General features: G+C 39.8%; 1 protein-coding gene across 1 annotated transcript in view; it reads right to left on the reverse strand.

Annotated features, from left to right (window-relative positions):
* LAMA1 (laminin subunit alpha 1) overlaps nucleotides 1–14438 on the reverse strand; it is a 164877-nt gene that overhangs the window by 130437 nt on the left and 20002 nt on the right. Inside the window, exons 2-3 of the mRNA XM_073898513.1 lie at nucleotides 4964–5134; nucleotides 4658–4770 (exon numbers count right to left, since the gene is read on the reverse strand). Of these exons, the coding sequence (XP_073754614.1) occupies nucleotides 4658–4770; nucleotides 4964–5134 (284 nt within the window). The remainder of the gene's footprint in view (nucleotides 1–4657; nucleotides 4771–4963; nucleotides 5135–14438) is intronic.

Here is a 14438-nt window from a genome sequence, read left to right on the forward strand (position 1 = left end):
TTTCCCCTAAGGTCAGGAACGCGGCAGGGATGTCCACTCTCACCACTGCTATTCAACATAGTATTAGAAGTCCTAGCCACAGCAATCAGACAACAAAAAGAAATCAAAGGCATCCAAATCGGCAAAGAGGAAGACAAACTCTCACTCTTTGCAGATGATATGATACTGTACGTGGAAAACCCAAAAGACTCCACCCCAAAACTGCTAGAACTCATACAGGAATTCAGTAAAGTAGCAGGATATAAAATCAATGCACAGAAATCAGTGGCATTCCTATACACCAACAACAAGACAGAAGAGAGACAAATCAAGGAGTCTATCCCATTTACAATTGCACCCAAAACCATTAGATACCTAGGAATAAATCTAACCAAAGAGGCAAAGGATCTGTACTCAGAAAACTATAAAATACTCATGAAAGAAATTGAAGAAGACACAAAGAAATGGAAAAACGTTCCATGCTCATGGATTGGGAGAATCAACATTGTGAAGATGTCAATGCTACCTAGAGCAATCTACACATTCAATGCAATCCCCATCAAAATACCATCCACTTTTTTCAAAGAAATGGAACAAATCATCCTAAAATTTGTATGGAACCAGAAGAGACCCCGAATAGCCAGAGGAATGTTGAAAAAGAAAAGCAAAGCTGGCGGCATCACAATTCCGGACTTCCAGCTCTATTACAAAGCTGTCATCATCAAGACAGTATGGTACTGGCACAAAAACAGACGCGTAGATCAATGGAACAGAATTGAGAGCCCAGAAATGGACCCTCAACTCTATGGTCAACTTATTTTTGACAAAGCAGGAAGGAATGTCCAATGGCAAAAAGACAGTCTCTTCAACAAATGGTGTTGGGAAAATTGGACAGCCACATGCAGAAGAATGAAACTGGACCATTTCCTTACACCACACACAAGAATAGACTCCAAATGGTTGAAAGACCTAAACGTGAGACAGGAGTCCATCCAAATCCTAAAGGAGAACACAGGTAGCAACCTTTTCGACCTTAGCCGCAGCAACTTCTTCCTAGAAACATCGCCAAAGGCACGGGAAGCCAGGGCAAAAATGAACTATTGGGATTTCATCAAGATAAAAAGCTTTTGCACAGCAAAAGAAACAGTCCACAAAACCAAAAGACAACCGACAGAATGGGAGAAAATATTTGCAAACGACATATCAGATAAAGGGCTAGTATCCAAAATCTATAAAGAACTTATCAAACTCAACACCCAAAGAACAAATAATCCAATCAAGAAATGGGCAGAGGACATGAACAGACATTTCTCCAAAGAAGACATCCAAATGGCCAATAGGCACATGAAAAAGTGCTCAACATCACTCGGCATCAGGGAAATCCAAATCAAAACCTCAATGAGATACCACCTCACACCCGTCAGAATGGCTAAAATTAACAAGTCAGGGAACGACAGATGTTGGCGGGGATGTGGAGAAAGGGGAACCCTCCTACACTGTTGGTGGGAATGCAAGCTGGTGCAACCCCTCTGGAAAACAGTATGGAGGTTCCTCAAACAGTTGAAATTAGAGCTACCGTTCGATCCAGCAAATGCACTACTGGGTATTTACCACAAAGATACAAATGTAGGGACCCGAAGGGGTACGTGTACCCCAATGTTTATAGCAGCAATGTCCACAATAGCCAAACTGTGGAAAGAGCCAAGATTCCCATCGACAGATGAATGGATAAAGAAGATGTGGTATATATACACAATGGAATATTATGCAGCCATCAAAAGGAATGAGATCTTGCCATTTGCAACGACGTGGATGGAACTGGAGGGTGTTATGCTGAGTGAAATAAGTCAATCAGAGAAAGACATGTATCACATGACCTCACTGATATGAGGAATTCTTAATCTCAGGAAACAAACTGAGTGTTACTGGAGTGGTTGGGGGTGGGAGGGATGGGATGGCTGGGTGATAGACATTGGGGAGGGTATGTGCTACGGTGAGCGCTGTGAATTGTGCAAGACTGTTGAATCACAGATCTGTACTTCTGAAACAAATAACGCAACATATTTTAAGAAAAAAGGAAAAGAAGAAGATAACAGGAGAGGAAGAAAAGGGGAGTATGTCAGAGGGGGAGACGAACCATGAGAGATGATGGACTCTGAAAAACAAACTGAGGGTTCTAGAGGGTAGGGGGGTGGGGGGATGGGTTAGCCTGGTGATGGGTATTGAGGAGGGCACGTTCTGCATGGAGCACTGGGTGTTATGAACAAACAATGAATCATGGAACACTGCATCAAAAACTAATGATGTAATATATGGTGATTAACATAACAATAAAAAAAATTCGGGAAAAAAAATAAAAAAAAAATTTTAAATTCTGGGGACGCCTGGGTGGATCATTCGGTTAAGCGTCTGCCTTCGGCTCAGGTCATGATCCCGGGGTCCTGGGATCAAGCCCCGCATCGGCCTCCCTGCTCAGCGGGGAGTCTGCTTCTCCCTCTCCCACTCCCCCTGCTTGTGTTCTCGCTCTCTCTCTCTCTCTCTCTCTGTCAAATAAATAAAATCTTTAAAACAGTAAAAAAAAAAAAAAAGAAGTCTAACGATCAGGTTTTTATGGATCCTGGTTTAAAAAAGAAAAAAGCTACAGAAGACATTTGTGGATAAACTGGGAAAATTCGATACAGATGGTGAAATAGTTATTAGGAAATTGCTGTTAATTTTGTCAGGGCTGCTAATGGCATGGCACCTATTCAGGACAAATCTCTATTTTTTGAAGATTCAAAATATACTGTATTGGTACAATATCACAGTGACTGCCATTCACCTGGAAACTTTGGGAAGATGAAACATTGCAAAATGCTTAACAATCTCTGAATCTTGGGGGTGGGTATATGTATGCCCCCTGGAATTTGCTTTCTACATATTAAAAAATGTCCATAATAGAAAGGCTCAATAAATAAACAAATCTGAGAGATTTGCTCAGATATAAGCATAATGCACATTTTTTAAAAACTGAAAGCATGACAAATTTTACACCATATAAAAAGTAAAGACATTTCAGACTACAAATTAGTTTATGTAATCTTAATTTGGAAGCATATCTAAAAATGCTAGAGGTCTTTATGCATTACATGCCTACTTTTGAAATATGCCTTAAAGACCTAAAACTGACATGACCCTGGAACTCCTCAAGCTGGCTCAACTCAACCTAAAGCAAAAGAGTTCCTTCCCTTCAGAGTGAAGTCAAACGTGACACGATGCAAGATAAATGATAGCCTAACATGAATCTGAAATCTATATGGAAAATGTCCAGCTGGTAGTTTGGCTCTAAACTCATATAATATCACATTCCTGATAGTGAAAATGGCTATATTTTTTTCCCTTAAAAAAAGAAAATAAATAGAAAAAGTGATGGGAAAACCAAAATCTCCAGCAGACACATTCTCACCATTGAAATAAAAACAAAAGCCAGGCCAAAGGGGGAGATTTTTTCTCTTTTTCTTTAGGGAGGTTTAAAAATATGAAGATATGACCTATTACGTCAAGACATATGGCTGAAAACATTGAAAAGTGTTATTTTACTTAAATAAATACTATGAACCTAAACATGGGAAAAAATCTCCTGAGCTTTGCATTCTGCTACCTGGTTTACTGTTATTATTAGAGATCAGAAGTTCCTTTTATGTGAATATACACAGTATTGCTCTGTCTTCTACTTAAAATCCTTCACATTTTTAAAACTATTGCTTATTCAAAGAATTTTAATTATTTGCCATTAAATTTCCACAATTCCTATTTCAATCCTACAGGGCATATTTCAACTATTTGTCTCTTTAAGCTTATATTTAGCATGATATTGATGAGTTCAAATGTAAGAGAAATTGAATGGAAATAAATAAGAAGGTCATGCAACAGCTTTTCTGGAGAACTCAAATGAGAAATGTTGACAATAGCTCCCAAATACCTGCCACCTCCCTTTTCATTCCATCCACTCAGATTTCTTTCCTTTTACTTCCCTTTCCCAAAAGTATTGGAACGACGGGGACCCAGATCATATTTTTCTCCATTCTCCTATGTGGTCTGGAAGCAAAGCAAGTGGATACCGGTATGGCTGGAGCCAATTATACCTTGCCTTTGCCAGCTGCTATTGAAGGCTTGCTCACAGAAGTACTGGAACATTCCAGCTTTATTCTCGGCCTCACAGACACCATGACAGGGCAGAAGCACGGCCAACAGGCTTGACGTTATCCCTTTATTTCCTAGCCTTATTACCTATATACAACCCTTCTGCAATAACTTTGTACAATGATAACAGCAAGACAATAACCTCAAAAGGAATTTCGTGTGTGGTCCCCCACCCCCGGGGTGTCTGATGACATGTGACACACAGCCTGACAGAGAATCCTGAACCGCTGAGCATGCTCTGCTGACAGCTTCCCAGAACATCAAACCATATGCAAACAATGTCACTCATCTCCTCACAGATACCTGGGAATGATAAATGTGACAAGAACTGATACCATGGACTACTTCTGTGCATCACTTGAATTCACCTGGTGGAAAAACAGTCTGAACAGAATGGAAACATGTTTAGAAACAAGCCAGACTTTCCAAAGGTCATCAGAAGAGTATACAATTCAGCAACCCAGAGATATTCTTCAATGGTTCTGGCCTGACCTACCTGTCTTAGGTCCAGAGTGATTGTAACCCAGTGATATTCTCTACCGTTTTGAATACTGGGACTTTGCCACCAGTTATTGGTCCCGTCGATTGCATTTGATATTGGATGGCGTTCTGTGAAAAGAAAACATACATGGGTTTCTCTTAGCTCTTGGTGTCAAGTTTTTGACTTCCCAACTGCAAGGCTAGTGACAATGAAGAGCAGGGAAGGTGAACACAAACTTCACAACTCCTAACAGAAATCTTTAGTCATCATTTCAAGAAGTATCAATTCCCAAGGGTCCTTTGGAATGGGAGTGACACTTGCCTTTGGGGTTGGCGCTGTTGGCATCACAGATCCGGCACTGGGCATTGCGCACGGGTCGACCAGGCACGTGCTCCACAAGCTTGCAGGACATCTCAGGCCCTCGCTCCCCACAGGTCGCGTTGGTGCTGATGTGCGCGTTGCTGGCAATATTGAGGATGGCAGGAAACAGCCCTGAAAGTCAGGATTCACCAGATCAGCTCAGCTACTTGGAATCAAGAGAATCTCCCTTTGCAGGTGAATCAAAAAGATTTTTAAGTCTATGCGCCAAGTGAAGGGCGTCTTACACAGAAAAAACTCATAGAGCGGTTTCATGTCTATGAAACTCTAGGACAAGCAAAACCCATCTACCAGGAAATACTCAGAACAATGGCTTCAGGGGGTGGGGATTGCCTGTGAGGGGACATGAGGGGACTTTTTGGGGTGATGTTACATTCTATGGCTCGATGAAGGTTTGGATTACACTGACGTGCTGTTATGAAAAATCATAGAAGGCACAAGTCTACAATTTGGGTAGATTTGAGTATTTCACCATATGTGCATTTTACCTCGAAAACAAAAAAGAATTATAAATAAATACTCACATAAATGCTTAAAAGTTTAGAAGCAAAGCACACTGATGTCTAAACTCACTTTGAAATGCATCAAAAAATAACCAGGTTGATGGACAGCGATGGAACATGGATACATAGGCGGTAGAGGAAGAATAAAATGTTCATTGTAGGGTCGGGAAGAGAGATGTTCATTGTACAATTCTTCCCACTTTTCTGATTGAAAAATCTTCATAATAAAATGTTGGGGGTGGCGCCTAGGTGGCTCAGTTGGTTGAGGTCTGACTTTGGCTCAAGTCATGATCTCAGGGTCCTGGGATCAAGCTCCACATCAGGCTCCCTGCTCAGTGGGGAGCCTGTTTCTCCCTCTCCTTCTGCCCCTCACCCCACTCATGCTCTCTCTCTCTCTCAAATAAATAAACAAAAATCTTTAAAATAAAAAAAATGTTGGGAACATAGGTTTTAAGACAAGTTTCAAATGATCCAATGCATGTATCTGCCAATGAAATTCAAACACCTTTCATTTAAAAGAAAGGCATCCATTCTCTGCTCGCTTTGTTCCAGTTGCTCCTGCTAGGACTCACAAGGTCTTTCTTATAATTATCTAGGATTTTTTTCCTCCCTCTCCTCTTTCTTTACTGCCTGTTTTTGTTAGTGAATAAAACTTTAGAACACAATAATCTAGGTTTCAAAATTCTCTTCAATTCAGTATTAATCTTTGCCTTTGTACATTCCTTTTTGTCTCGAGTGATTTTTATCTTTAAGCAACTGGTCCAAACTATTCAGAAAACAATTTTTGGATGACTGTGAGAAGCGTAACTCCTTTAGGTTCTTTAGAACTTGGCTTTATCTTGGTAAAAGAAGATAATAGCTGTGACGGTTCCATAAAATCTAGAAATGATGGTGTACATGACACTGAAGAAGGATTCTACCTAAATGGACATTGTGGACTGAGAGAGAGCAATGAAAGGGGGGGAGGTCTTAGCTAAGTGGGCTTTCAATAATTGACTCGAATTTGATCTTCTAAGATCACAGAAGATAATCTTTTCTTTATAAAGAACACAGAGTCGGGCGCCTGGGTGGCTCAGATGGTTAAGCGTCTGCCTTCGGCTCAGGTCATGATCCCAGGGTCCTGGAATCGAGTCCCACATCGGGCTCCCTGCTCCTTGGGAGCCTGCTTCTCCCTCTGCCTCTCTCTCTCTCTCTCTGTCTCTCATGAATAAATAAATAAAAAGTTTTAAAATAAAAAAAAGAACATAGAGTCAATAGTATCTCTGCAATATTTCTTTTCCAGTGAAATCTGAAAATGCACAATGTAATCTTAGTAATATAAAAGGAATTCATGTCAATTTTTATTTTTTAGGTACTGTTTAATGTTTTCAATGATCTTTTCTATTATAAATATTTTAATGATTGAAATTACAAAATAAAAATGATTATTTGTGTAATGTTATTTTACTGCATTTAAAAAAACTTCCTATGTATCTATTTAAAAAACAACATTTTAGGTAGTTTCCCAAACACTTGCCACATAAAACAGAACCACCTATTAGTAGTGTTCTATCCTAGGAGAATGACCCTTAGCCTCTCAATAGAAAATAGTTATTGAATATTTGTGTTCTAGAGCATTATTCCTAACTGGAAACACAGCACACTTAACATCATATACAATATTTAATGTATTATATATATTTTCACTTTGAACTTAAAGTTGGTTATTTTTATCATATTCCTTTAAAGGGACTTCTTTTTTAATTAAAAAGGCTTCATGAAGAGAGAGATGAATCATTATGTGTAATTATGCATTTCCCTAAAGGATTATTTTTATCAATCAGTAGTTAGACACTTATATTTTCTATACCAATCTAGTTCCTAAAGTGACATGTAATTCTTGAAAGTGGTACTTAGATGACAGGAGGAGCTGATATTTATTCTGTTTGGTACTGAGGTGAATACTAATCTTCTCCATCTTTTGGGATCACACTATTCTAGTAACCTGGTTCAAATGTGTCTTATGAGCCAATCATTTAAAATACAGTATGGGTTTAAACTTTGGTGTTTTATCCCTATAGCTAAAATGATGTTTTTCTGGCTCTATAGCACATGTATGTATTTAAATTTTAGTACAACCAACTCTATCCATTCCCTTTGCACAGATTAGTCAAACAAGAAAAAGAAACCAAGGTCACGGGAATTGATTTAGCAACACATTTCTCTTTCAACAAATACTTTACATGGTAACCTAACAAATGTTCCCACTTCTTCTTTACTCTCTCCCTCCAGTTGCTCCCCATCAAGGCAACTCCCCACTTCCTGCCCAGGGGTCCTTCCCACTCTGGAGAACCTCGGTGGCCTTGAGTTACTGGGGGCAACTGGGAGTGGTGAGGGCGCCTGCTCTCTGTACTCAGAAGTCTCTACCCTGAGTCACTGAGAAAAAGAAGCTCAAAACTCAACATAAACCTAAAATAATTTGGTTGAATAATATCTCAATTATAGTAATCAGCATCAGGCAGATCTTTGTACTAGATAGGCTTTAAAGGACTTCTATATTTCCTTACCTTGCTGGTATCTTAAATATACTTTTAATAAAAAGAAAAATAAATTCCTTCATTAGCATGGCTGAGTAGGAAAACCTTTAAATAGCTAATGTCATAAAAATATCCTGGTTGTCTTTCACTAAAACTGAATCTTTCTTCTCAGATAAGCCAGTGTTTGAAAAAAACTATTCACTAAACATTCTTCCTTACATAATACCTTTATCTCACTTCACAGTTATAGAATAATCACAATTCCCTGTTGCATATGGACCATATCTACTAGAAGATGAAAGAAAGGTAGAAAGGCACACCAGAAAAAAAGCATGTGTTAAAAATAAATTTTTTAAAAAAAGCCCCTCAGGTTGCTGAATCATTTCAAAGACCCCTGAAATATTTCAATAAAGGGAGCTCCAAGTTGGAGGAGGGCTAGGAAATCAAAGGGTAAGAAAGGATCGGGATCAAGAACCCAGCAAGAACAAACGTTTGATTTTATGCATAAAAATCAAAGGCAGAATGAGGGCTCCATCAGGATACATATGTGGCACAGTTTTCCCACTGCCTGGCCGTGCGCTTAGTAAATCAGACTATACATTTTTGTTGAGAGGTATTATTTACTGAAGTTAGTGCCTACTATAATACTAATCTGTATTTTTCCCTCACTCAGGACCCACAATGGAATCATTTCTCTAGGCGTGTATTTAGCCAGTAGCTAAAGACTTCATGAGGCCAAACTCCATTGAGCATGAAATAAATTCCTTCTCATTCACCAGTAGTTTTTTATAATCCCCTTTCTTCACAGCCTGAGTACATTTGGCCTTCTTAAATGCATTTCAGGACCATGTTAATCTACTAGAAATTCCCTTCTTAATATGAGATGAAAAACTGCCACAAAGCTAGCAGCCAACAATGCTACTACACATAATTCCCAAAGGTTTCATCTGAGAGACTTCCAGATTGTTCAAGAATTCATTTTTAGAGGGCTCTAGATTTTTTTTTTCTCAGCAGAAAATATTTTTGCTGCCTTAAAACTGAAGTATCTAAAATGTGGACTAAAGCCAATTGCAACAACTTTTTCATTAATATTTCTCAAATGATTCGGGGTCAATGGTCCAGCTCCGTAATGCATTTGTGTGTAAGAGAAGCATGAGTTCTTCTAATGAAGTGTTTTGTTTTGTTTTGTTTTGTTTCTGTTTTGAGGGAAAAGAAATTTTTGCTTTTTATAAAATGTTAGCATATAATGTTATACTAATCCATACTCAAAATCAATGTGATATTCTGAAAAGAAAATGATTTGCAATTCTTAGCTAAGGGATCTGTGGCAATATTTTCAGATCAATAATCATTTTATTCCCCCAAATAGAATTTAAAAAAATGATGACTACTCTATAGGGTTGAATAATCAAAGTGGCTTCTGCTGTCAGGACGTTTTATTTTGAAAAAGAATCAAAGTCACTTATTCAGTCATGGAGAAATTTGGAAAAAAAATTTTTTTTTCACAATCAGACCAAAACAAAATATACTTATTAGAAATATTACACAGTCATACATCATACCCTTCCAAGTCAATAGTTAAATAAATCCACGTTGGCATGTCAAGTCCTGACGATGCTGGGTGTGCTCTTCGTAGAAATGAGTCCACAGATCTATCAATTGCAACCAACTAATGTGGTTAAAATTAGGGAGCCACAGAGGATGTTCCAGACTTAGCCAAAGTCTAATCTGGGTCAAGAAAAGTGAAACACCCAGGGAGCTTGGGCAAAGGAGATATTAAAAATACTTTTTGAAAAGGTAGCTAGGCTCCATATCCCTTACTGCACATCCTTGGTGGCTCATCTCAAAATGGCATGCAAGCCTGGGAATGGGAGGAGCTCAGCTGGATTTGGCAAATGGGCGTGCAGAGAAGGGCCTGGATTTCTGTATTAAGAGATTTGTGATTTTTAAAAAACATTCAAATCTATTTTGTTCTCCACTTACCCACCTCTCACTTCTCTAACCTCACCCATTTACCCAACTAAACATCTATAAGTTGATTAGAGAAGGCCAGTATTAGAAATAAACTACACTGTTTGCCAGCACTCTTTGAAGCACGGTAGTTCCCTGGGCGAACAATAAAAACAGCACCTCTAACAACTACAAATGGCGTTATTCAGAGAAAAACCCTGGAAGCATTTGACACTATTCCGGGATAGTAACATAAGATAACTTAAAATTCTAAGTTAATAGTATTAAAGTATTCTTAATGACTTGAATTTTAGGAAGATAACATGAATTCATGCTCAGTAATGTATCCACATGAGTCCGAAAAAGCAGATGAGAATGTCTAAGTTCAATAAACTTTCAGTGAGAATCTCTTCGGTGCAAAGCACTAGGCCAGGCACCTCCCTGAGACACCAGGATGCATGAGCTGGGCTGTTCCTAACCCTAGGGCTCCCACAGTCAGAAGGGAAAGAGAAGCATCTACTCACAGATTCTAGTAAGCATAATATTTAAAATGCAGCAATATTTTAAGACATATTCGAGGAGACAGTCTGGAACAAGACATGCGGTTAGAGATAACCCAGGCAGAGGGATGAGGGTGTGTACTCAGGCAAAGGCTGGTCTGAAATCCTTTCAGGGCTCCCCTGGTTGGTCTTCAAATCAATTTCAATTTCCTTCCCTTTGCACATTTCATGTAACCTATCATGCCCTACTCACCCTTCAAGTTAAGCCCTGATCTTTCCTGAATCCCAGGCTAAGATAAATGTTCTTCTTTTTGTCCTGCCCTTAATCAGCATGCCCCATCTGCACTTTGCATTTATACCAGCTCCCCGCCCCCTCCCATTTTTCTCCCCTCAGTATCCTTCTCTGAAAAATAAAAACAACTCTGACCAGTCTGTGAATTACTTTGGGGCAGAACCAGATCCTACTTGCCCTAAGTTAGCATCTGGCTCATGTGAATGCCCAATAAAACCTGAATGGAAGAAAAGATAAATGAAAGAAGGAATGTTTTCTCACTCCTGGATTACTACGAAGTGCACAGAACCAGGATCCTAAATCTCAACTCTTCTCCTGGTTCCACCTCTAACTATATGTCTTCAAGCAAATCAACCTCTCAGAGCCTCTATTTCTTCAACTATTAAATGAGTATTTTTAAGAGCCCTTTTTTCTAAATTACTGTAATTCTGAAATTTTACCTTAATAGACTATCAGGTAAATTTGTCCACCATTCTCTCTCCCACTATTTGGAAAATGAAGTAAGAAAAACTCTTCTCCATGGAATGTACAGAAAGGCAAAGAGAAGTAATTTGGTAACTCTTTTATCTTTCTGGCTAAGAGAACCACATAGAAATATAAAGTAACTTCCTTCCTTCCTTCCCTCCCTCCCCCTTTCTTTCTCTTTCTTTTGTTTCTTTCCTCTTTTCTTCATTCTTTTGTTTCTTTGGGAGTCACTCCTCAGAGTTTCTGGCTCTTGAGAGGAGCAGAAGAGAAACAAATGATGTTTCATACATTTATCAGAAGCCAGAGAAGCCTCAGGGGTTGGCTTTGCTTCTGATCTATGCCAATGGCAACAGAACTTCCTTGACTCTTGCCTACTCCCCAGGGTATAAATCTACATCACTGGGATTCTTCCAAAACAATAAGTTCTATTTAATATGGCATATTTAATGGGGCAGTTAAGCGTCTGACTCTTGATTTTGGCTCAGATCATGGTCTTGGAGTCATGGGACTGAGCCCCATTTTAGGCTCTGAGCTGAGTGTGGAGCCTGCTTAAGATTCTCTCTGCCCCTCCCCCTGCTCTCTTTCTGGAAATAAATAAATAAATAAATAAATAAATAAATAAATAAATAAATAAGGATGGGATGCCTAGGTGGCTCAGTTGGTTAAGCCTCAACTCTTGATTTTAGCTCAGGTCATGATCTCAGTGTCCTGGGATCAAACCCCATGGGGGGCTCCACATTCAGCAGGGAATCTGTTTAAGGATTCTCTCCCTCTCCCTCTGCCCCTCCCCACCCACTGTGTGCTCTCTCCCCCTCTCTCTAAAAATAAATAAATAAATCTTTAAAAAATGTATGGCATATTTAATGTCGAACCCATACAGGTCCAGGCTTAAGATGGAAATAAACGTTCTAATCAAGTGTTTTCTATGAATTCTATTAGAATGTCAAGTCTACTACAATCACCACTGCTTAAGAAAGGCAAGGTTGGGTGAGGAGTAAGAACATGAGTCATACAAGCTGTAATGTGAATTACCAGTCTACCAGTTGCCAGCTGTGTGGCCATGGCTGAATGGCTTTACTTCTTAGTCTCCTTATTTACGCCATGAGAACAGTGCCTAGGCACTTTTGTGAGCATTACATGAGATAATGCGTAAAAGGCTTAATATAATGTATTAAGAGCTCAGTAAACAGTTATTATTACCTTCATATCATCAGTGGATACAACTAATATCAATTTCCTCAAATATAATTAGACTTAGATGGTTATATTTCATGTATTTGAGTCTGTCTCTCTGATTAAATTTTAGATGAAGTAGCACATTTGCATTTAAGGGACACTGAGTCTGGAAAGTATCTACCTTTCAACAGAAGAGACACCCTCCACCCAGAGTGATGTGCATCAGGAAAGAGGCATGGAGGAAACCCTCCAAGGCAGGGACTCAGTGAGCAGAAAGCTAAGCAGGACTGCTCACTTTATTCACACCTGACCCCCTTCCCTCCTGCCCTGCCTCCTCCCTCTCTTCTTCTCTGAGTGTTCTTTTTGATGTTGCCTTTGCAACACTGTGTGCTTATAAATCCCTGTAAGTTAGGTGCCCATTTGTAAATCACAATCTTCTCCCATCGTCCTATGAGGTGACAAGGGAAGACATCTCGGAGGAGGTGACATTTGAATAGTTACACAACAAACGAAGAGTTAGCCATGCAGGGGCAGCTCTATATTTTAATATATTCGGTTTTCTTTGTAACATACTTTTTATGCACTTAAAAACATGCTAAGAATGGGTCTGTGAGCTTTGCCAAAGGGGCCCATTGGTACCAAAAGGTCAAGAACCCAGGAAGAGAAAGTGCTCCATCTAAAGTATTGTGAATTGGGAGCTGATGGCACAGGGGACTGTTGGTCTCCTTCCCCCCCACCTCCACTTCCAGGAATCTAGTTCATCCCTGGACAAAGAAAGCCAGGAGGGCCCTGACCTTCTGATCCAGGCGGGTCGTGAAGGTGAGTGAGAGGGGCGCCGGCCAAGCCAAGAGTTAATGTCCTGCTCAGGTGCAGTCTCAAGTGACCTGACTGCGGGGGGAGGGTGGGCATCGCTGCCTCCAGCTCAGGGGCCCCGAGTGAAAAGCCCTTAATGTCAGCCAGGTTGCCTGGGCCAGAAGATGAGATGCCCTGAGGAACCTAAGGCAAACTTCCATGACATCTTTATCTCCTCTCTCCAAGGGAAGAAAATCACCCTCATGGAGTTATCATGGGATTTCTTACATTTGGAGCTGCTTTTTGGAGCTCACATCAGGGCTGCTCTTCAGGAACACATTCATAAATGCGGAGGACTGTGGGCATAGGTGAAAGACAGGGGGAGAGACTAAGTTGAAAGTACTTACAGGGGCATATCCCCAATCCCTAAAATTTGTTCAGGAGGCTGCTTACAAGTTGTGGCAAAATGGATCTTACCTCAAATGTTGTTTGTTTTTTTTCTTCTAGAAAACAACACAAACATACCTGCATATTATGAATTAGGTGTACGTGAAAAATAAGCACAAAAGAAACCATTTTCCCACGTTTACTTCTGACTGACCAGCAATTGACAGAGGCTCCTTGCAACAACCTTCTTCTGTTCCTTTCTCTGGAGAAACCTGCAACCATGTTATCCTAACAGGAGCGCGCCATTTAAAGCAATCCTATTTCAAGTCATTTGTCATAACCTAAAAATCATTTTAATCACTAGCAAGTGAACTTGTTTTATATAGCAAATACCATCATTCTCAGAATGTTTAAATAATATATGATCAAGGCGAATGTTGAAATATGCAAAAGGCTTGCTTGCTTAGTGTTAAACAGGGCTTTTGTTTCCAGTGAGAACGAATCAAAAGTTACCAGTGAGTTATTTTTATTTCTCAAAAATCTAACACTTGGGAGCGTTTTTAAATTCAGACAACTTGGGGTCCTCTCTAGCTTGGAGCCCTTTTAGCTCAAGGCAGAAGCCCAGCACCAGGGAGAAGAAAGGCTCCCCGCCCACCACTCCTCCTCCCTCAAAAGCAAATACTTGGTTTTTGGACTAAACCAATTTAATCATTGATGGCTGTTAGTAAAAGAAAAGCTTTAAGATATTCTAGAGATTCCAAGGCCCTTTCCAGCACAGTGGGGGAAAAAGGGGGGGCGAGGAGTGGGGAGAAGGAGAGAGAAAGAAAGATCCCACAT

The sequence above is a fragment of the Callorhinus ursinus genome, unplaced genomic scaffold (assembly GCF_003265705.2).
Source record: "Callorhinus ursinus isolate GAN/ISIS: 27379988/994484 unplaced genomic scaffold, GSC_fseal_2.0 scaffold11, whole genome shotgun sequence".
NCBI classification, from domain to species: Eukaryota; Metazoa; Chordata; class Mammalia; order Carnivora; family Otariidae; genus Callorhinus; species Callorhinus ursinus.